At 54.1% G+C, this 23,210-nt stretch overlaps 1 protein-coding gene and 1 long non-coding RNA gene across 2 annotated transcripts; one reads left to right on the plus strand and one right to left on the minus strand.

Moving 5' to 3' along the window:
• Positions 1-14,146: 14,146 nt before the first annotated feature.
• On the minus strand, positions 14,147-17,846 carry EVX1 (even-skipped homeobox 1). Its single transcript, XM_058723484.1, has 3 exons — positions 17,158-17,846; positions 15,290-15,537; positions 14,147-14,686 (listed from the first exon to the last, which is right to left on the minus strand). Exons 1-3 carry the CDS (start codon positions 17,582-17,584, stop codon positions 14,147-14,149), a joined length of 1,215 nt encoding a protein of 404 aa, XP_058579467.1. The 5' UTR covers positions 17,585-17,846.
• A 201-nt stretch (positions 17,847-18,047) lies between these two features.
• Positions 18,048-20,470, plus strand: LOC131508402 (uncharacterized). The gene is made up of 4 exons (XR_009259996.1): positions 18,048-18,153; positions 18,640-18,677; positions 18,804-18,914; positions 20,263-20,470. It is a non-coding gene; the product is annotated as an uncharacterized LOC131508402 (long non-coding RNA).
• Positions 20,471-23,210: the final 2,740 nt, after the last annotated feature.

Here is a 23,210-nt window from a genome sequence, read left to right on the forward strand (position 1 = left end):
GAGAATTATTGACTGCTTTTCAGGGATATCACGGTAGTTCAGAAGAAGACCCTGTTCAGGCAGTGTTCTGGTTTCCTGGAATTCTCGAAATTCTCTTTGGAGGTGGAGGACTGTTTTTGTACATATTTCTTCCAGACTCGCTGGTACCCCCAAACCTTATCTCTGATCTTCAACAACCATGATTCCTAAAGCCACCTGACCAGTTCTGGTCATTGAGAAAACAGAAACTGGCAGAGCTCTCCAAAGGTTCTCCCCCACCCCCGAGGAACACTGAAGTCAACATGTACGCTTACCTTTTGGAGTTTGCCAGCAGAACTTGTAAGTCTTTCTTTACACTTCTTGAGTGGGGTAACACCTAGGTGATACCTAGGGCCCGATGGCCCTGTTTGTCTCAGCACCTCGCCTTTCACTAATTTCAGTCACTGATCCCAGAGGAGTACCACTGGAATGTCAACTTGCAATGAAGTTCCCAGACTGTCATTAAGAAATGCAGCTTTGGGGCGCCTGGGTGGCGCAGTCGGTTGAGCGTCCGACTTCAGCCAGGTCACGATCTCGCGGTCTGTGAGTTCGAGCCCCGCGTCGGGCTCTGGGCTGATGGCTCGGAGCCTGGAGCCTGTTTCCGATTCTGTGTCTCCCTCTCTCTCTGCCCCTCCCCCGTTCAGCTCTGTCTCTCTCTGTCCCAAAAATAAATTTTAAAAGTTGAAAAAAAAAAGAAAAAAAAAAAAAAGAAATGCAGCTTTGGGGAGCCTGGGTGGCTCAGTTGGTTAAGCGTCTGACTTTGGCTCAGGTCATGATCTCACAGTTCGTGAGTTCCATCCCCGCATCTGGATCTATGTTGCCAGCTCGGAGCCTGGAGCCTGCTTCAGATTCTGTGTCTCCCTCTCTCTCTGCCCCATCCCCACTCATGCTCTGTCTCTCCCTGTCTTAAAAATAAATAAAATATTTTTTTTTTTTAAAGGCAGCTTTGACCTTTGGATCTGAATGTGTTAGCATTGTCCAAGTGAAACACCAAAGGAATGTGCAATCACACCCATCTTGGCATCAAAATAAAATGAGAACAGAGGTGGTATATTTCCTATGCAACATCCTGTGTCTGCTCCCTTCCACAGTAGCCATACAAGACCATTTTGCCTAGAGAAAACGGGAAGACCTATAAAGTGACATAGTTGACTATATGATCTGGAGGGTGATTCCTGGTTCTAAATGGCAGGCTGCCTTCAATTATGTAGTTAGTATATCCAAACTATTAAAGTCAGGTTAGTCGGTAGATAATCTGAGTGGATCATCTGTATTTAAAGATAATAAAGAGGGGGGCACCAGGGTGGCTCAGTCGGTTAAGCATCCGACTTCGGCTCAGGTCATGATCTCGCGGTCCGTGAGTTCGAGCCCCGCGCCGGGCTCTGTGCTGACAGCTCAGAGCCTGGAGCCTGTTTCAGATTCTGTGTCTCCCTCTCGCTGATCCTCCCCGTTCATGCTCTGTCTCTCTCTGACTCAAAAATAAATAAAACGTTAAAAAATAAATAAATAAAATAAGATAATAAAGAGACCCGGATCCTTTCCTACTAATCCCAATCTCAGTTCAATTACAATTAATAGCATTTACTGAGTACCTAATAGTGCTAGGACGTGCTTATGCTTTCCCTTCCCCTGTGGTCCCGAGTTTCGGGGGGTTTTAGGATCACCCAGGGGAGCTTTGATAACCACAGATGTCCAGACTACCGCTTCCAAGATTCAGATTCAGAAAAGTCCGAAGGTGCTTCTAACGTACAGCCAACGTTGAAACCCTCCATGGTTAAAGCCACCGCGACCAGTCTCGGAACCTTATCTGTCTTGCTCTCCATGCACCAGTTTCTCTTGCCAGTCCCATGGCTTTAATCCTTTACCTCGGACTGCTGAATAATAATGCATTTTCATCTGCTGTCCTTTTGCTACTGGGGTCCGCCTTCCTGAGTAGCCCAGTATCGACAGCTTATAGAATCAGGACTGAGCCCCTTTAGATGCTGCAACTTGACCTCTTTGTTGTCCATTTTTTTTTTTTTTTAATTTTTTTTTTAACGTTTATTTATTTTTGAGACAGAGAGAGACAGAGCATGAACGGGGGAGGGTCTGAGAGAGAGGGAGACACAGAATGGGAAACAGGCTCCAGGCTCCGAGCCATCAGCCCAGAGCCCGACGCGGGGCTCGAACTCACGGACCGCGAGATCGTGACCTGGCTGAAGTCGGACGCTTAACCGACTGCGCCACCCAGGCGCCCCTCTTTGTTGTCCATTTTTAAGTCAGCTTGTAGGCAAGTTGATTTCACTAACTAGGTCAGGCAGGGCCAGGAGCCCTAACCTAGTATTTGACATATTGCCTCCCTGCCTCCAGCTCGACATCCATGCTATATCATCTTCCATAGCTCTAGTGGTTATAACTTCATGATAAAACAAAGTTAGGCAGCTGAGGCTGCTGAATGTAGCATCGAGGACCAAGAGCTGGAGTGAGACCATCTGAATTTGAGCCCTGGATTCCCCCCTTTTACTAGCTGTGTGACCTTACACCTGTGTGACTGGCTGTGTGTCAGGATTCTCCAGAGAGACAGACCAAGTATATATATTCACGTAATTATGGGGGCTAAGAAGTGCAGACCCAGGAGAGCCAATGGTGTGAAGTCCCAGTCCTGGTCCAAATCTGAAAGCAGGAGAAGACAGGCAGAGAGAAAGAATTCTTCCTTATCAGTCTTTTATTCTATCAGGCCTTCAACAGACTGGATGAAACCCTCCCACAGCAGGAAGGGCGATTTGCGGATACACCCAGAATAATGTGTAACCAAATATCTGGGCACCTTGTGGCCCAGTCAAGTTGCCATGTAAAATCAACTATCATGCTGGGCTTTTTTCCTCATGTCTAAAGTGATAATAATCATAATTTTTGTCTCATATAGTGGTGGTAAGAATTAAGGATGACAGTGAATGTGCATTTTTTTAAGTTTATTTATTTAATTTGAGAGACAGAGAGAGAGACTGCGTGCACATGCACATGAGCAGGAGAGGGGCAGAGAGAGAGAGAGACAGACAGACAGACAGAGAGAATCCCAAGCAGGCTCCACGCTGTCAGCGCAGAGCCCTATGCAGGGCTCAAACCCACAAATCTTGAGATCGCGACCTGAACCAAAATCATAGAATTGGGTACTCAACCAAATGAGACACCCAGGCACTCCTGGAATTTTTTAATTAAAAAGCGTGAGCCCAGGGGCGCCTGGGTGGCTCAGTTAGTTAACTGTCCAACTCTTGGTTTCGGAAGGGTGAACCCACTATACAAATGTCAGTGAGCATGATTACAAATAGAAGAGTACAAGTAGCATTCACTTGCAGAAAAAAATATCTTTTAAAAGTAAGGAACAGGGGGCACCTGGGTGGCTCAGTCGGTTTAGCGTCCGACTTCAGCTCAGGTCACGATCTCGCGGTCCGTGAGTTCGAGCCCCGCGTCGGGCTCTGGGCTGCTGGTTCAGAGCCTGGAGCCTGCTTCCGATTCTGTGTCTCCCTCTCTCTCTGCCCCTCCCCCGTTCATGCTCTGTCTCTCTCTGTCTCAAAAATAAATAAACGTTAAAAAAAAAAGTAAAGGGGCGCCTGGGTGGCGCAGTCGGTTAAGCGTCCGACTTCAGCCAGGTCACGATCTTGCGGTCTGTGAGTTCGAGCCCCGCGTCGGGCTCTGGGCTGATGGCTCGGAGCCTGTTTCTGATTCTGTGTCTCCCTCTCTCTCTGACCCTCCCCCGCTCATGCTCTGTCTCTCTCTGTCCCAAAAATAAATAAAAAACGTTGAAAAAAAAATTTAAAAAAAAAAAAAAAGTAAGGAACAAGTTAGCTAACAAGAATCTCCTAGTTACCTCTTATCTCTAGGTACCCTCCCCTGGAGTTTTTCCAAAACTTCCCATCTATTTTCTTTCTGCTTCCTCTTACCCTTTTCCTTGTGGCAATTACTCTGCCCTGCCCTTCCTACAGTCTTTTACACAGCTTTGCAAGAAAAAAAAAAAAATAGAGAGAGAGAAATTGAAACAGGAGAGTCTAGATGAACAAGTGAGTGCGAGTTGTATCAGAAGAATGATCAGAGCAAACAGGTGTTATCCTGTGCCTGACTCGCTCAGCTCGTAGAGCATGTGACTCTTGATTTCAGAGTTGTGAGTTCAAGCCCCGTACTGGGCACAGAGTTAACTTAAAACAAATCAAAAACAAACAAAGCAGGTGCTGTCCTAAGCTCTTTATATATATAAAGTCATATAATCCTTTCAACAACCCTATGAAATAGGGTCTGTGGGAAGTAGTCTCTTAGATAGCCCCCAGTGACCTCTGTCTCCTGGTTTTGATGCCTGTGTAACCCCCTCCCTTTAAGTGTGGGCTGGATCTAGTGACTCACTTCAAACCAATATATTATTATGGCAAAAGCAATGGTGGAATGTCGCTTCTTTTTTTTAATTTTTTTTTTTTTACATTTTATTTACTTTTGAGAGACAGAGAGAGACAGAGCACAAGTGGGGGAGGCACAGAGAGAGAATGAGACACAGAATCCAAAGCAGGCTCCAGGCTGGGAGCTGTCAGCACAGAGCCCAACACGGGGCTCGAATTCACAAACTGTGAGATCATGACCTGAGCCGAAGTCGGACGCTCAACTGAGTGAGTCACCCAGGTGACCCAGTGGAATGTTACTTCTAAGATTAGGTAACGGAAAGACTATGGTTTCTGTCTAGGCAGTGTGATCTCTCTCCCTATCTCTATCTCTATCTCTATCTCTATCTCTATCTCTCAAGTATGCATGTGCTGCCTGGCTTGTTCATTCGGGGGAAAAGCCTGAGGCCATGTTGTGAGCTACCCTTTGGAGAGGTCCACACTGCAAGGAACTGAAATAAGCTCATAACCAACAGTCAGTGAAGAACTAAGGCCTTCAGTCAAACAATCCACCAGCAAGAAGCGGAATCCTGCCAACAACCACACCAGTGAAGTTGGAAGCAGATGCTCCCACCCACCCCAGCTGAGCCCTTAGATGAGACCACAGCCCCAGTGGGCTGACTTTAAGCCAGAGACACCCCGTTAAAATTGTAAAAAGATTTCCACCCACAGAAATTGAGATGATGTTTATTGATTTAAGCTGCTAAACTCTGGGGTGAGAGCAACAGATAACTACAACAGGCCTAAGATTGTCATCTCCATTTCGAAGATGAAGGAATGATGTGTCAGGGAGACTAAGAAACTTTCAATGATATGAGCCTGTCAGTGGCAGACTGGGGATTCAAACCCAGAAACCCTGGTTCCAGAATCTGTGCTTTTGAGTTGCTTGAATGGTTTATGTTTTAATAAATAGATGTCAAAATGCTTATATTTTATATTTTGTACAAGGTGGAACTACTGATGCTGACAATGTACAGGCTCTAAATCAAGTAACATATGAGTTGGCTTTTGCCGGGGTCTCTGACAAGGAAGTGTATTTCCTACCAGAAAATCACCCTAGCCACAGTTGGCATCACTAACGAGTTCTTCTCAAGCAAGGTAAAAATTAGTTGTAATAAGTTACAAACACAATCAAAGCCACATCAGTGCCAAACTGGAGGAGAACAAAGACATTGTATGAACCTAAGTCTGGTATTGGCCATATTGTAGGTGTTTAATAAATATTTATGGATTCATTCATTGGGCTAAACTGCTCATTGAATGTCCACCAAAGAAATTGGAGATTAAATTTTTGGAAGGCAGAGTGGCATTGCAGTCTTTAAAAATAGACACACAGGTCCATCCTGCCTCTTATACTGCCCTTATCTAATGCATGGAAAGCATACAACAGTGAATGGCACGTGACGAGTATTCAATAAATGTTAGGTCTTCAACCTTACTGCCTAGCACCACAAGTCTGCTCTCTGGACTTTCTAAGGGTCGGCAGAGAAATGTAGGAGCCACAGTTACTGCTGATCTGAAGAAAAATCTGAGTGAAGTATTCGCCACCACCCCCCCACCTTCCTTGAGCCCTGATACCCATCAACCAGGAGCTTGAAGAGTTCCAACCTAGCAGCTGAGTTCCCTGTTTGGTGCATTCAAAAAGTGAAGCGTTTGGGGAATTAGCTAAAGAATGGAAGTCTAACTATTGAAACAACATATAAATAGAAAACTGGGAATATTAGATGCATGAGTCACAGGTCTTCTACTCAACTTCAGCGATTCTTTACTTTTTGTTCACTGTCAAATCACCAAGGACTCCAGGAGAGGACCTTCTGTCCATCAGGGAACTACTTCCGGGGGTGCCTGGGTGGCTCAATCGACTTCCTCTCAGGTCATGATCTCGGTGTCGGTGAGCCCTGTTTCCGGCTCTGTGCTGACAGCTCAGAGCCTGGAACCTGCTTCAGATTCTGTGTCTCCCTCTCTCTCTGCCCTTCCCCCACCCACACTCTGTGTGTCTCTCTCTCAAAAATAATAACCGTTAAAATTTTTTAACTTTAAAAAAAGGAATTACCTCTGTATTTAATTATCCTCACTGACCTTGCCATCTCAACAAGATCCATGCTTCTTTTACTGATTCCTCTTCCCCCACTCTACAGTTTCTCGCCCCTACACATACACACACCTTCTATTTTACTCTCACTGCCAAGTTCTTTCTTCCTCGTCTTCCTTTACAAAATATTATATTTGGGAATGACCTACACATGAATATACACATTGACACTCTGCTTTCACAGTTTAAAAATACATACCGCACAGCGGCACATAGCACACCCTCAAATATTTGCTGAATAAAATCCTCCTTGACTGAATCCCCCAGGCTGGACGGAGACAGTATCTGACAAGGTGTTCAGTTCCCTAACACTGGTGAGAGCTACAGGAAAGAGAAAGAAAGATTATACATCATCTCTATCAAGCCCTATCTCCTGTCTATCCTACATGGGAGGAAAATGAAGCCAGGAAAATAATGTAATCCAGATGACGCAGCTATTTACGAACAGAGCCCAAGCTAGAAGCCTCATCATCGGTCTTCCGATCCAGCGCTGTTCGCATGTGGGTACCAATGCCTCTAACTTCCCAAGGGTATGACTTTGTCCGGCCTCAAAGGGGGGCCCTGGGTTCAGCCCCAGGCCTCCACTTCCGACCTCAGGCACACTAGTGGCGGGGTCTGACATCCACACTTCATTAGGGCTGGCTCCTACGTGGATTTTCTATTCAGCGCATCAAGGGTGTGGGGCCTGTGCTTTCTGCGGAACCATCCCGAAAAGGGGTCTCGACCTTCCCTTCTCCTCCACCCTGGGGCTACTTGCAGGCTATCATTCCCACCTTCCTCCAGGCTCCAGCCAGCCAGGCGGCTCTGGCACGGGTCTCTGTGCAACTGGCTCCCAGCGCCTTGATGAGGCGTGTTTAATCTTCCACCCGGATTATTTAACCTCCGCATCCTTGTTAACAAACAGCCATTATTAACGAGATGAGAGACCACATGGGGTGGGCTTCTACAGACAATACGCGCTCCCTTGGCCTTTCCGCAAGCAAATTCATAATCCTCGGCGACTCGGCCGCCCCAGCCCTCCTGCCAGGCCTGAGAGGGAGTCGGGAAATAGTAGGAAGCGGGTGATCGGGACCCTTATCCACGACCCCCTGCGCCTGCAGGGTCCGGGGTCTGCAAGATGGAACTGTACCTCTCGCTTCCTTCCCTGCCTGCCTCGCTCGCTCGCTCTCCCAAGGGACTGCTACAGTGCGTTATAAATTTTACCTTTCCAGTGTGCAGGAGAGGCGAGAAGAGGCTGTGTCCCAGCTCCGGGCCGGCCTGTCCCCGAGGACACCAATTAAAGGCACTAATTGGACAGCAATACATCAAAGTCGCTCCCGGGAGTGGGTCCTCAGAGCGCCAGGAATCCATTAGTTGGGCTTTTGTTTCAAAACAGAGAAATACAGAGGAAGAGGAAAAAAAAAAAACAAAAAACAAAAAACACCTCGACGCGGATGGGAGTGGCGCGTGTACTGTACCGCATAGACTCCGCTCTGTGTTCTCTGGGAGCCTCTCTCTCCTCTCTTACTCCAGGCTCGGTACATCAAATGATCTTTCCCGCCTCTCTGTTCCGACCCGCCTCACTTCCATCCCCAAAGAGCGCCGCCTAGAAAGGTTCTCTCTTCCTCGGACCCGCATGCAAACAGGGCCCGTGTAGACGCTGCACCGTTATACCTAGGCGCGCCTGTACCGATTCCGGAAGAACCAATTCACCTCCCCGCGCACCTTGTTCTGGGTCTTTGCCTAACCCTGGTGAGGAAGGGGAGGCAGACACCTCGGGGAGGCCCATGTCGCCTCGAAGTCGGCTGCACTGGGCTGTCACGAGGCGCCGGGACGCCCGCGGGAGGGGGACGACGCAGGGGGACTGGGCTCACCGAGAGAGGTTACATCAGGATGCGGGGAGGGGCGCTTCGATGGGGGAAGGAAAGGGCGCTACTTTGGAGAATTTGGGCGCTGCTCACATGCCGGAGGGCACCCAGAGAAGCCGGCCGGGGTGAGCCCCAGGTCCCCGAAGGACGCGAAGTGACCCCAGGTGTCTAGGGACCGCAACGATGAGGGGCCCAGCGGCAATGGGGGCCCCTCCCCGGCGTCGGCTCAGAAAGAGGCTGGGCTTCCAGAGTCCGGAGCCCCGCGAGCCCCGCAAGGCCGTCGGACCTGTGCGCGACGAACGCAGGCCCGGGCTGATCCTGGCGAGCCCCCAGCACAAAGTGGCATGCCCCGGGGTCGGCGTCCTCGGGGCGCAGTGACTCGGCCTGCCTGACCCGGGTCGCACCCGGCAGCCGCCTGGGCCGGGGAGGCGGGAACCTCGCCCAGGGCCGGGGCTCCGAGGGCCATGCTGCGGTTTCCCCCTGGCCCTGCAGCGGGCGAGGGCGAAGGCTAGGCCGGCCCGGGTGGGTACGGCAGCCAGGGCGCGGGATGGAGCCACCGGACTCGGCCTCACCTGGACCGAGGGGAGGCCAGACGCCGAGCCCCGAGCCCCGGGCGCCCCGCATCCTGCGGGGGCCGCGCCCGCTCACTTCCCTCAAGGAGCCAGATTGGAATGGCTGCTTTTGATGCCATTTGTTACCAACCCCGGCATTTGTTTTCCATTTTATAAACGCTTCTCTTTAAGTAATTGTCCCTGTTAACAGCGTATACCTTTCAGCAGCCTCCGCTGCGCTATAAATAATCCCGATGAAGATGCAAGGATATGACTTTCACAAGATTGGACAATTGATTCAATCTGTGACCCGCGATCGCGAATAATATTGGAAGGCTATTTAAACAGATGAAGGCCTAAATTGTCTTGCTTGTATCTGAATTAATTTCTCATTCATCATCATTATGAAGTGATTGGTCTATTCAAGCTCTTCAGCCTGCTGGAACGGAGCGGGATTTAAATGAGATTGTAACACAATTTAAATGCTTGCCGACTTTAACGAGGCCAATTGAGCAGCTGCAATAAATACAAATATTTTTCTAAACAGCCTTGTTTTAAATAATTACTTAATGCTTTCATGTTATTTTTAAGTGGCAATCTTTCTCTCTTTCCTACTCCTGCTCAGAATATCACATACTTATTTGCTGAGAAGGCGATTTTCGAAAGGACTTTATGTCTCTGTTTGCTTTGTAGAAGGTAGCATGCCTTTTGTGATTGGCTTTTTTTTTTTTTTCACTCAGGGTCAACATTTCGGGGTCCCACAGCTGGCACACGTGGTGAACCGCACCTCGGTTTCCCTCTGATGCAGTCGGATGTGTTTGCCCTGGCAGAGCCTGGGAGAAGCTGAGTGATGGAAGAAATTTGCCCTTCGGACCAACTCATTTATCCAGACGGGTTTAGCTGGATCTTGCAAACGAATCCAAGCGACTGCACTTACGGATGACACCCCGAAGAGTGGTATCGCTTCTGACTTGTTCTGATGACCGTCATCATCTCGAACAAATCAGAATTCCAGCATATCTCAAAGGTGTCCCTTAGGAAGTTCAATCTGCCAGCAGTTTGGCTCCCGTGCAAGTCGACCGGAGTGGGTGGAGGAAGGCTGAGAGTCTCTTTGTTTAGGGAATAGGCACGGAAAGAGAACATGGCTACAAAGGTTGGTTGGGGTGGACTACTTAAAAGAAATACACCTCCCCCCCCCCTTTTTTTTTTGCCCCAACCTCCTTTTCCTCCCCCTACTCCCTCTCTCACTCTGGGGAGATGGTGCAAGAAGAAGATGCCGAGAAGGAAAACCTCTTCCCACTTTGAGAATGCCATCCTCAACAACCCTCTGCCGTGACACCCACGCTCTTCCATCGACATATGGCGGCGGGTGTTTCTTCAATTGGGGAATAATGGAGGCAACCGAGCGGGAGAAGCCTGGGGAACAAAAGAATCTTTTAAACTTTCGCCAAAAGGCTGGGGGTGGGGGGGGGGGTGGGAGACACGCGACCTGCCCCGGAGACCCAAGCTCCCATTTGCAGCGATCCGTCTAGGACCACGTCCCTTTGGGAAGCCTAGGGTGAGGGAGGGTGCGTTCTGAATCACTTCTCTGTCTGCCTCGGAGGGCGCAGGAGGACTCAACATCTGAGGTGTTAGGGTGCACGGTTAGTGGCTGGGAAGGCAGAGCCAATATGGTCACTAGAGAAACCATTCGTGGGACAGAACACACTGCGGGGGGGGGGGGGTGCGATCAAACTGCGGGCCAGGAAAAAAAAATGGGGACAAGGGTGGAGGAACCAAGTGATTTGCTCTGTAACTGGGCAATTTAATGCCAGAGTTAGGGAGCTGCTGGCCGGAATCATTTTGTCTTCGGAGGCTCTGCGGAGCTCATCCTCTTCATCCTGTTGTTTAAAATGAGCATTATCCCAAACATATGCAATGCAATCAGTTTGGTCACACTTACAAGAACACGCTTTAATAAGGCAATCAATCACACGCTAACAAGCCGGCGACGGCCGGCGCTGAGCGTGCACTCCGGCTGCGGGACGGCTGGTCTTGCCCGGCCAGGCGGACTGCGGCTGAGCGCTGGTCTGCTCTCCCAGATCCCGACGCCGCCGGGTCGCAAGGGGGTTGAGGAGCCCAGGGAAAGTGTGTGTGTGTGTGTGTGTGTGTGTGTGTCAGGAGTGAGGTGTCAGACTTTGCAGGGGTGACGGTGGACTCTGGGCCCCATAGCGGCGCGGGGGAGGGGAGGGGAAGCCCGAAATTGAAGCTTATAGCTGCATGGGACCCTAATAGCTGTGTGAGACCCAGAGCCTCCGTTTTCCCACCTGCAAAATGGGACCAAGGTGGGGCAAAGCTAACCAGAGGCTTTTAGACAGTTGAAAAAAATAATAATACCACGCCAACCCTGTTGTTTGGTTTAGCCTTCTTTTACAGACAAGGAGACTGAGGCTGTGGAGCGGCGGTGCCTTCTTCAGGGTCATCTCCCACCCTCCCCCACTTCCGCCAAAATGTAGGTATCAGGCTAGGGGCAGTTGCCAGGTGCAGGCGGGCAAAACCTGTTTTTAGGTGCAGGGGTGGAGAAGGGAGAGTGAGAAGTGGTGCCTAAGCGCCAAACCGCAAACCTTGGCAAAAGGGAAATTTCATTATGAAGTAATGAGTAATTCCTCCTGGCAAGATGTATTGTTATATCTTCCACTTCAATTTGGAGGAAGAGAGGCTCAATTACCCAGAAAATACAGTCAATTAAAGGCTGCTGATTGGACACGAGGCCGGATCATCGATCTTGTACTTTCCAATATCGCTGCAGACACCTCATTTTCCCTCCCTATTAACTGAAAATACGCCTGGCATTACGGCAACCCGCAGCCCATTTACCTGTCGCAAGCAATCTGGGCCTGCCGCGAAGTAACCGCGAAATTTGCCCGAGTTTGGCACGGGGAGCTTCCCAGGCTGCAGAGGTAGCTGCGAGAGGCTGGGGGTGGAGGAGGGAAGGGGAGGATACTGAAAACCTCAGCTCAAGGCTTTGCTTGGGAGGGCGGGAGGGTTTCTCCGGAACCCAAAGAGGGATGGAGGCCGATTGAGGGTTCCCCATCTGCCCACGGAGACACTGGCAGGGAACCCTTGAAGTCCACTCGGTTCCGCGCTCCCAGTCTGCCCATGACACCCATCTCTCCCCTGCGTGTCCGGGACTCAGAGGCAGCCACGGTGGCTCTCCTCCGGGGATGGAGGTTGGGGGTGAGGTGGCTGAGGGGGGCACCACCCCCTAGCCCTGACCAGGCCAGAACTCCATTCTGGGAGATGACTTTCAGTTTGAGGAGGATTCAGACCCACCCTTGCCGACCCAGGAATCCGCCTCCCTCCTCTCCCTGAACCCTAAGGTGCAGACTCAGCTTGACCCAGCAAGCCCAGCTCGCTGCAATTCTCAAGCCCCGCCCTCACTGCCTCATTCACCTCTAACCTTGGGTTGGGGGTGGAAGCAGGATCCACAGAGACCTTAGTCCAGGGTCCCCTTTCCTCCAAAGTTTGGAGCAACTGGAGAAGAAACCATCGCAGGGGTGAGCCCCAGGTGGGCCAGTTCAGCATGGAAGGCCCCCAGTGTGCAGGGAATTAAGAAAACATGCACCTCGGGGCAGTCAGAGCCTGTCTTCTCCACATCTATGCGATGTCCTGTCTCTGCCAGGGCCAGCAGAAGTTTGGGAGACTGTCTGCAGGTGCACGTCTTGGTTCCTTCTATACCCAAGCTTCTGGTGGCCGACCTAGCAATTCAAAAAGTCACTGCACTGCCTGCTGCCCCAAACATTAAAATGTTAAAGTGAGAATTATGTCCAGCTTTTATTGCAGTATGGTTAACAAATTGCAACAGCAGATTCTTCAGGCTTCGAAGGAAAACCAAACTGAATTCATTCCCTCCTGGAAGAACCACTCCCTCCGTCAGGGTGAAGCTTGTTATTGAGGGGTACATGTTCTCCTAGCCCTCAAAAACTGGCTGCAGGAATGAGGGTGAGAGTGAGAGTGTGGGCGCAGCCCCCAAACAAAACCTGGTGAAGGGGAAGGGCAAGGTCCCCAGAAGGGGCGGAAGGCTTCTGCTAGTGTCTGAAAGCCAAGCCCCAGTGGCAGCTTGGGAGGAAAAGGAGAGGAAGAAGGACGTAAAATGCCAACTGTACCGGGAAGAGCCAGAAAGCTCTTGGTGAAGGGAAGGTGAACAGGCAAGGGCTTGAAATAGCCTCTAATTTGCTGGCAGATACTTAGTGAGGGAAGGAGACGAGGTCCCTGCTCCCTAAGCTCTTCCCTGGGCGCCTTGTTAACAGCTCAACTCTGGGCTCCGTGGCACGGTGATCATTATTATACATTCAGCATTCAAAAACCCTCCTCACACATATCACTTGCTAATCAGGGTGTGTATTGGGCCCGGGGAGAAGAGAGACTTGGAAGAAGCTGCCAAGAGGCCCTGAGGCCTCCACAACGTCTCTGCCAATGCTAAATAAACAAAAAGTGGGGGTAGGACGGAAGTAGGAGGAGAGATGATGGAGCTGCAAGTTGAGAGATAGCAGGAAGCTAGGAGAGAGACACGCGATCAGGTGCTGGGAGATGCCAGAACGAGAAAATGTGTAACGGAGGCTCCAGGAAGGCAAGAGAGCCCCTAGGTTCCGTGGGAGGGCCAGGATCTTCCGTGGTAGTAAATCACCCCTCCCACTCTCTCCCCTAGGCGGCTGGTGCATCGCCATCCACAAGCCCCTTGCCGTGCCTTGGAAAAGCTGGCGAAGATTAATCTCTACCTGCCCTGCATACACAGCATTTTGTTGGGAGAGACAGCAATTTCCTTTCCAGTGCTTGGGCTTGGCCTTTGGGGGAAGGGGGGGTCCCGGGTGAGGCAAGGGTGTGAGGTGGGGGTGTGAGGAGGGACTGAGGGGCTGGATATCGGTGGCTGCTGCTACTAAATTTGTTTGGCTTTGGAGCCATCGCCTCAACCCCCGTCCGGGGCACGGGGTCCGGTGAAAAACGGCTGAGGGGCCGCCCCAGAGGAAGGTCTCTCGGCCTCTGCCTCCCCATCCCCACTCCTGATCCCCAAACGCGCCAGCCACTGCCGCTCCCCAGGCGTCCCGATCCTGGAGGCCGAGTCCCTCTGGTCCTTTTCGGCCCGCTTCTTTCCCCCTCGGTGCCCTGGGGGCAGGGAGGGGCGCTGGCTGAGTCCCCACGCGGGGGGCGGGGGGGAGCCCACGGGCGTCCTGGAGCCGGCGGCCCGCGGGCAGCCCCTTATCTGGTGAGGGGCACCTCTTCTCTCTGGTCCAGCGCGACGGAGGAGGCCTTGCTGAGCACGGAGGGAGCGAAGGTGAGGAAGGAGTCCGAGCGGGAGGTGGAGGCACAGGTGAAGTCCGAAGCGGCGGCGGCGCGGGGCGCCAGCCCGTTGGCGGGGCCGCTGTGGCAGGCGAGGCAGGAGCAGGGCCCGCCGGCCGCCGCGCCCAGTCCGTGCGCCGGGCCGGGGTAGAGCGGCGGGTGGCGGAAGGCGCACAGCAGTTCGGGCCGCGGGTAGGGCTGCGACAGCACGCGGAAGGTGTCGAGCGGGCGCAGCGGGCCGCTGAAGGGCGAGGCGGCGGCGGACGCGGCGGACGCGGCGCCCAGGCCCACGGGCGAGTAGTAGGGCAGGGGCAGGTGCGACGGGAAGGGGTAGGGCAGGCCGCCCGCGGCCGCCGCGTGGCTCATCATGTACGTGTAGAAGGCGGGGTCGGCCGGGTGCGGCCACGTCATGGCCAGCCGCTGCCTCTTGTCCTTCATGCGCCGGTTCTGGAACCACACCTGGGGAGGAGAGGGGCAGGTTCGGCGGCTGCAGGGGCGCACGGAGCCCCAGGAGTCCTGCCCCCGCGGCGGGGGACGATGCCGGTGGCGCTGGGAAGAGCCGCGGCAGAGACTCTCAGGGCGGGGGCAGAGCCCGCCGCCACCACCTGGCGCTGGAATCCCCCGTGGAGAGGTTCGGGGAGTGGCTTCAGGATCTGTCCCTCCTTCCCTCTGCCAGGGCTCCCTGGAGGGCCAGACCGGTGTGGACGCGCAAGTAGCCCGGTGGACTAAGGACTCTGCTGGTCTGAGGTCGCAGGCAGGGCTTCCCCAGAAACACCGCCCCTTCCAGCCGCTCTCCCTCGGGGCAAAGGCACCCCATCCCCGGTGTTTGTTTGGCTAGAAAAGGCAGAGAGTCTACTGCAAGCCAGCAGGTCCCGCCTAGGGTCTGTCGGGAAGGTAAAAGTGCTGGCGCCTGCACCAGGCCTCGACACCCCCGGCCTAGCTGCCACGTGGGCAGGAAGACCCCAGGCTGTGATTCTTGGCCCAGGACTTAGGGAGTGGACAGTTGGTATTTACTTCCTGCTGAGTGGGTGCACTCCTTCTCCCCGGTCTCGGGGCGCATACCTTGATGGTGGTTTCTGGCAGGTTTAGGGCGGCGGCCAGCTCGCATCTCCGCGGCCTGGATACATAGTTCTCCCTGTAGAATTCCTTCTCCAGCCGGGCAATCTGCTCCCGGGTGAAGGCCGTACGGTATCGGCGCATCTGGTCACTGGCGCTGCAGGCCAGGGTGCCCTGCGAGCTGCCGCTGCTGTTGCTCTTGGGGGCCTCGCTGCCGCTGTTGGGACTGCTGGCCGGTGCCTCTGAGCTGGGCCCTGCATAGGGAGCCCAGAGCACACGCACACACAGAACACACAACAGACACACAAAACGCTGCTGATGTGGGGCTGTAGGCCCAGGGCATATGAAAGGTGGGGGAGAAGGGGACACAGCCTCAGTTTCTGCCTCTGCTGGGGCCTGGGGGACTTTGAGAACACGGGAAGAGAGGTGGGGGGCGGAGAGGGGGGTGGCTCACCATCCAGACAATTGCAAAGCAGCCCTTAGGCCTGGCTGGGCTGCTGTCTGGGAGACCTCAGTCTTGAGGCCTGCTGGGTACAGAAGCCGCAACCACCCTGGCCCCTTGCCTTGCTTGCGGCACAAACGGGAAGCAGACCCTCTGAGCTTTGTGCCCGCCCCCCCCCCCCCCCCGTTGGCAGGAGTGGGCAAGGATGTGCATATCTGCCGGGCAAGTTGAGATGCACCTTTGGTACTAGAGTGTTGTGAGCTCTGGGGTCTTCGTGCCTTGCAGGACGCAGTGCACAAACTGAGTTTCCTTGCTTTTGTGTGTGCCAGGCTGCCGGTGTAGGTGCGGGAATGTATACTAGGCTGCATGTGCATAGGAGTGTGTGCATGAATATCTTATCGCCTTCATAGATTTGAGCGGCCCTTGGCTTGTTCTGAGGACATGCTGTGGTTAGGGAGTCTGGGTTGAATGGATAAGATGGTAATGAATGGACGTGGGTGTTCAACCAGGTGTTGGCTGCCAAGGCCAGGGGGTGGTTTTCTGCCCTGCCATGGTCTTCCCATCTCCCCCCACAGCTCGGTGGAGGAGTCTGCTGCTGGGCTCTCCCTCCTACTAGCTTTCCACCCCTCTTTGGGAGACTCCCTTCTTGGCCACCTACCCCACAAACTAGCCCCTCGTCAGGGAGGGGTTCTCCAGTTAAAGCAGCAGGACAGCACCCCTCCTTTTGGGTCTAACCCGAGGAAGGGTGGGGCTCCTGCCCCCCGCAGCTCCTTTTTCCTTTGGGTGGAGAAGTGGGACTGGGAAGGAACGGGGAATGGGGGAGGGCCAGAGCTCTGCCTTTTCAAATGCAACCGGAGACCAAAGGCAATTAGATCATTGGGACCATTTCCGACCTGGCGCCACCGAGCCCGGGAAGTGACAAGGTAATTTGGACCTCTGACCGACGTGCAAACTGGTCGGAGGGCCACGGCACCCAGGCAGCCCGAGTCGGCCGCGGTTTTACGGTCCTTTATGGACTCTGGGCTTCCGCGCCTGGATGCGCCTTACACCCCGCCGGCCGCAAACTGCCCCGACCCGCGTTTGATCTCGCCCACGCCGGGGGGGGGGGGGGGGGGGGGGGAAGGTGTCTTCCCCAAGCAGTTGAAGCAGTACCACAAAACTCTGGGGGGTTGGGGTGCGCTTTGAACCCCCCTCAAGCCCAGGGCTTGCGTCTCCCTCCTCCCGAAAAGCACAGCTGTCACCCTCAGTCCCGCCAATGCCAGAGCACAGAAGGAGACCCCAGCCAGGGCGCAGATAGCTGGGGAGAGTTGCTCAGGTGGGTCCCCCCAGCCACCCTGCCCTGGGGGAAAGGAGTGTCTTCCTCCCCTCTGGAGCTGAAGTGGAAGGTGGGCGCGGTGGGAGGCCCGGGAAGAGAAGGGGGCGCGATGGCTACCTTTGCTGTGCTGGTACTCGGCGTTCGCCGTGGCGCAGTCCGGGGTGCAGCTCACCTCGATTTCTTCATAGAAATCCGACTCGGTGTCCGAGCTGCTAGGTTGCCCCTGGCCCGAGAGGCTGTCGGCGGAGGGGGCCGGAGGTCCGGGGCCAAGCACCGCAGCCCCGGCTGCCCGCGACTCGGCGCCCGGCCCGGGAGCGCTGCCTGCTAGTCCGTCGACCGGCTCCTCCTCCAGGCCTGCCCCGCCGCGCTCCCGGGCGGCCGGAGGACCGGCCCGCGGGCTCAGGCAACCACGGGGCACCATCTTCTCGGGCGGCTCGGGCAGCGGGCTGCCCACGGCTTCGGACAAATTGGAGACTCTCTTGCCAACCAGAGTACCAAGCTGACCCGCATCCAGAAACATAACCATGTCCTTTCGGCTCTCCATCCCGGGGCTCGCCGGAGGGGGTGGGGGAGGGAGTAAGCCCCAAGTGAGCTCCTAGCCCCCGTCTCCCTGGGTCCCCAGCGGTCCGACAGATCTTGGCTTCGGGAGGCAGAAAGAGAGGCCAGGCGACTGGGCGGGCGCGAAGCGGCCGGAGCGCGATGTCGACGGTGACGGCGGTGGCGGCGGTGGGGAGCTGGGGTCACCTTGTGATGCGAGCGCTCCTCTGTGCCGCACCGCCTCTGGGAGGAAGCCCCATTGCCCTCTTCTTTCTAAGCTGTCATCCTCCTGCTGCAATCGTCATTACAGTACCGCTGGTGACGCCACTCGGCGAGCGCAAGTGGATAAATAGAAACGTCTGCCACAGCGAAGATGAAAGGAGACCCGCAGCTAATGGCTCGGCAGTGATGCGCCAGGTGTGGGCCTGGCTCGAATGGGGAGGAGAGTGTGAAAACAGAGAGATACACACACTGAGAGAGGGAGACACCCAAGCAGAGGGGATGCAAATGGAATTCTGCAGAAAGAAAAAGAAAGCTTAAGGCGCGCCGCGAGTTCCGCAGGAGCTGCGGGACTCGGTAATTGAATAAGCTTCTGTTTTGTGTGTGTGGGGGGGGGGTGTGGGTGTTTTATTGTTGTTTTGGCTTTTGTTTTCTTAACTTGGTGCCTTGATCTAACATTTGATGAGAGAATCCATAACTGCATTTTAAAAGTGTGAAGGCCGGCTCACAAGCCTCGCTTCTCTCGTCCTTACAACTGCCTGTGCTGGCGGGCTAACCTCGCAGGGGCTCCAAAGTCTTTTTACAAGCTACCGAAAAACATATTCCCTCCTCCCACCGGTTGTCTGGAGAGTTTGAGCCTGGGGTATCCTTTCCTCTCTCTTCCTCCTCCCACCCCCCTACCCCCAGATGTCTCCTTCCTCCTGGAAACCAAAAGAGAACTTTGCTATTTTTCTTCCCCAAGGGGTAGGAGATAAATGCGCTTTTTCTTTAAGGACCTGCTTTGGCTGCCGACTCCACATGCTTGCTGATTTTTTTTTTTTTTAACTCCCCTTCCCCATCTAGGTGGCCTTAAGCTTTCCACAGCTCGGCTTGACCTCCAGGTGGCTATTCATAGAAGAAATCGTTTTCCCATTTGCTTGGGCCTCGCCTGCGCTTCAGGTATGTAGGGTGGGGAGAGGTTCTAAGAGTGGCCTTTTTTTTTTTTCTTTTCTTGCCCATATTTTAAGGTATTCGTTCAGAGTCAACGAATTCCTCTGGAAACAGGTTTTGCGAGTGAGGAGACACTAAGAAGTGCGGCCCCTACAGCGGCAGCAACGGAGGCTCCCAGCTGGGAGAAGGTGCTGTTCTCATCTAGAGACTGGGGGCCAGGGGAGGGGTTGAGAGTACCCCAGCACATGACATTGGGGTTCACAGAGCTTGGACCCCCAGGGTCCTCCCCCAGGTCCTGCCTACAGGCTTCAGTGGCACTGGGGATAGAAGAAAGAGAAGTCACTGAAAATGCCCTGAAATATCAAGTGACTAGGGGTGCTCATAATATTTGAGGGCAAAGGGGAACCTCCAAGGCAAGGTTGGGGGTAGTTTGTAGTGCTTGCTGTCTTTGGAAGCAGCCACAGGCTCCCTCTCTCAGGTCTGCTTCCAGGGAACGTACACTGGAACCCATTAGGAAACTGACCCCTTGTCAGCTCTGAGCAAGTGTATTGGGGCCAGGCAGGTGGGCAAGGGCTCTCCCCACTTTGCCAAGGGCAGGAGGCAGCCCTCTTCTCCACTGTCCTATCCCTCCAACTCTCCTTTCTCTGCCCCTTCTCCTTTCTCAGAGCTTCTAGTTCTAAGCGGCGAGGGCTGCCCCTGGACACGCCCCCCCCCCCCACTTCTTCTCAGTGTCCCAAGACAAAGCTCCAGTTTCCGAGATTCTAAAGAAAAGTGTTAGCACTATCTTTTTTTTTTTTTTTTGTCTTCCTATTTTGCTTTCCTCCATACTCTCTTTCTCAAGTCTTCTCCCTCTTTCCCCTGCCTCTGTCTTTCTCTCTGTGGGCTTGTGGAGGTGGTGGAGAAAGCAAAGCATTCAAGCAAGACAAAGTTCCCTTCTCACTCCTGCTTTCTACTTCCCCTGTTCAGTAAGAAGATGCTCATTCACCTCAGCTGGGGTTGGGGGCGGGGGGGGGGGGGTGGAGAAGGTAGGGGGGTCCGAAAGGTAAGGTAATGTTGGCCTACACATCTCCCCTCCCTGGGACTCCTGAAGCAACCATCTGCTGAGCACTGCTAGATTAAAACTCCCAGGGAATATTCTAAAGGTGAGAGGAGCGACTGGGAGTGGGGATCAAATCCTAGAGCCTTTTGCCGCGTTGCAGAGTTGTCTTCGGATTCTGTCGTGTGCCCTGCCCTGCCCAGCCAGCAGCCAGAGCCTGAGGGAGCACCTGGCTTGCTCTCTACTTCCTGTCAAAGTCGAGCCCGCGGCTCCTGTGTTCGAGCTGCCTCCGTTGGGCCCTTCCAACCTCGGGCCGGGGTCTCGCCCACCCTCTGCCCCCCCTGTGAGCCTGCCGCCTTCTCACAGCCTCTCCTGCTGCGCTCACCTCCTTGGGGCCAAGTCCTCTGAGGGACTCCAGTCTCCCCGCCCCGCCCCCAGCTTTGCATTCAATGGGAGTGCTCTGCGTTTGATCCTCTTTTCCTCTGGGTTTTTCCTGCGAGATGAAAGCCGAGTAGGATTGAAAGATCAAGAGGTACCCCTTGCGTCTCCTTCCTGGGTCCGGCCCACCCAAGCGGGGCTTCCCCCGCCGTCCCGGGGAGGAAGGAGGCTCCAGCCAGGGCTCAGCCTCTCCCGGATGGGGGGCATGCCTCCTCCGGGTTTCGGATCTGAAGCTTCTGGAACGCCCCCTCTGCCCCATCCCTCTCTGGACCTCTGCCTCCGCCCTTTCAAAGGATCAATTCCCCACCTCACCCCACCCCCTCCGTCCCCGGTCTCAAGGGGCCTATTGCGCCGTCGGGCGCAGGGGGGGAAAGCAAAAAAAAAAAAAAAAAAAAAAAAAAAAAAATGTTAACCAAATGTCACTTCTTCCAAAAGCATCCTTTCATCAACATCAGATGAAGAGAGGTTGGAATTTTCACTAGAGGAAGAAAACACGAGGGGACTGAATAAGAACACTATTTCTGTTTAGTCTTTTTTTTTTTTTTTTTTTTTTAGGGTGGGGAAGAGTTATTTTAATAGTGTGGTTATTACTGTATCAGGAAGGTTATTCCCGACGACACTGCCCAAGAAGCAAGGTAAATTCGCAGAGGGAGTCAAGTCCGCGGCCGCAGAGGCCTGGGAAACCCCATAAACGCAGAGAGGGGGTGATAGCAACCTAAGTGGGGTCCGTTTTCGGCCCCTACTGCTCCCTCTGTCCCTTCGGCAGGGACGACCCCCTCCCCCCACCCCCGTTGGCCTGCTGTCCCCTCCCCCGCTGGGGCGACGGGGTTTAGGTCCAGCCGCCTCCTCTCCGATTGAAATGCTCGGGACTTCAAAAGCTTGAGGCTCCGCTTCCGCCCGGGCTGGGCTGGGCTGGGCCGGGGGTGGGTGGGAACCCCGGGGAGGCGACGCGGAGATAAGATGCGCGGCTCGTGTTAAATGGAATCGGAAGCCGAGCTTGGGCCACCAGACGCGTTGATCCGCTGGAGCCGCTACGCTTCCCAAGAAAATCCCGCTCCGGAGAGCGGCGGCAGGGGGTGGGGAAATGCCTCAGTGGCCTTTGGACCCTGCTTGGGTGCGATGATCTGCGGCCCTGGGTACCTTCTCCAGCCAGGTGCGGGGACTCCCAGAGGCGAGTACTCGTCCTGGCTGAAAGGCAGGGGCACAGGTTTCCGGGAACTGGTTTGGCTGCTTCGGTGCCAGCACAATTTTGATCAGGAAAAAAAATTGTTTGTGCTTCTCACTTTGGTAAAACGCAAGAACAAAGGGAGCTTCCTTTTAAACAATAAGCGTCGCCCGGCTGTCGTGGATATTGATCTTGGGCCCTTGTACGTCCTCCAGGCCCGTGTCGCTGGCGTGCACATCGAAGTTTTCGCGCAGCTGGGTCTCCGAGGCGGGGATCATAGGGGTGAAGAGACTTCTGAGGTTGGTCCCTGTCTTGTCCCTGGCAGCTGCCAACGCCCATCTGGGAACGACAAACCCAGAAGCACCGCCCTCCGGTGCCCCCCGCCAGGAGCAAGGTCTGCTGGATCTCAGACGCCCAGAGACGTTCTCCCCGTGCCAGGAGATCACGCCTCCTCTACTTCCCCCAAACCCTTGCCCACCCACCCCATAGAGGGAGGCCCTGACACACTCACCTGCTGTGGGCACCACAGAACAGTCTCTCCTGCAGGGAGAACCTGCAGCTTCTGGAATTCTGGTTCGGATACGCTCCCCTTCTCTCCGTGCCTCCCAGAGCCAAGAGCCAGGAGCCTGGGACAGGAAACTGGATGCTTTCTGACCCTGACACTTCCTGCTCCTTAGATCCTTGGTGCCAGCCAGACCTACAGTGCCTCTTGCACCTGTCAGCCCCAGGGTCCTATAGGCCCAAGCCCAGTGGCTTTCCCACCCTGAGCTTCAGACAAGTGCCTGAGCAGCCCACATTCCTACACCCACGACTTGCCCATCCCAGAGCCAGAGGACCCAGGGCAGTACTGGAGTAGTTGAGGACTTCCTCAAGCTCAAGGCTTGCTTCTGCCTCAAGGTACCAACTGGAAGCGTTCATTTTTCCATGGAGGAGCAGTTCCCCAACATCCAAGCAACCAAAGCCCAGACATACCCTTCCTTCCTCTAGCCTAGCAGGGATGGTATGTGTTTTTCCTTCACCATTACTCTTCAGATATTTGCTTGCATTACAAGCCCATTTCTCACTTAATCTACACAACACTCCTTTAAAAGTCCTCAACAGGCCACAGTTCCTTTTCTCCCACAGTGATCGGGTAACCAGTGGTCTTGACTCAAATGGCCAGGCACTAGACCAATTCTCCTTCCAAGGCTCTGTCCCTCCCTGGCCGGCAGGGATGCCTCAACACCCAACAGTGTCTTAACTGTCCATGAGGCCATCCTCCACAAACCTCCTGCCCCTTCTGGGATCTAGGTGGGTCCAGGGGCCCCTCAGAGAGGTTGCCCACCTGCCCTCAGTGGCAGAAGCCTCAGGGCCCACACACCTGGACTCTTCTCACAGTGTCCCACCAATGATTTCCCAGGAGGGCAAAGAGAAACCCTATCTGGAAATCTGGGAACCCCCACATGATAAGAATAATCACTGTTTTAGGCATTTCAGCAGTATTAGCTCTTTCCATCCTCACAATAGGCCCGAGGAAGATAGTATAAATCATCGCTATTTTGCAGCTGAGTAATCTGAAGGCGAGACAAGGCCCACATATAAGTGACAGAGTCAGGACTGAACTTCTATCTATCCCTCTAGCTTCCTGTCCACACTCACAACACCCGGAGCTATTAGAAAATGCCAAGCATTGCATTTGGAGCCTCTCCTTTTCAAAGCTCCACTTGTGTTTTTTCGCCAAGCCCTTTCCCCTGCCTCACTCCCGGATGAATTCACTGGGGTTGGGAGAAGTGGGGGTAGGGGGGGGTATAACTAACCTCCGGCCACTCAATTTGAGCATGGAGAAGAGTAAAGAAAAAGATGGTA

The sequence above is a fragment of the Neofelis nebulosa genome, chromosome 4 (genome assembly GCF_028018385.1).
Source record: "Neofelis nebulosa isolate mNeoNeb1 chromosome 4, mNeoNeb1.pri, whole genome shotgun sequence".
Lineage (NCBI taxonomy): Eukaryota > Metazoa > Chordata > Mammalia > Carnivora > Felidae > Neofelis > Neofelis nebulosa.

Coding starts and splice junctions, on each gene's coding strand:
- EVX1 (XM_058723484.1), bottom strand. CDS start 17,584: ATGGAGAGCCGAAAGGACATGGTTATGTTTCTGGATGCGGGTCAGCTT. Junction 15,538..17,157: donor CGAGTACCAGCACAGCAAAG/GTAGCCATCGCG, acceptor CTCCCTATGCAG/GGCCCAGCTCAGAGGCACCG. Junction 14,687..15,289: donor TGCCAGAAACCACCATCAAG/GTATGCGCCCCG, acceptor TCTCCTCCCCAG/GTGTGGTTCCAGAACCGGCG.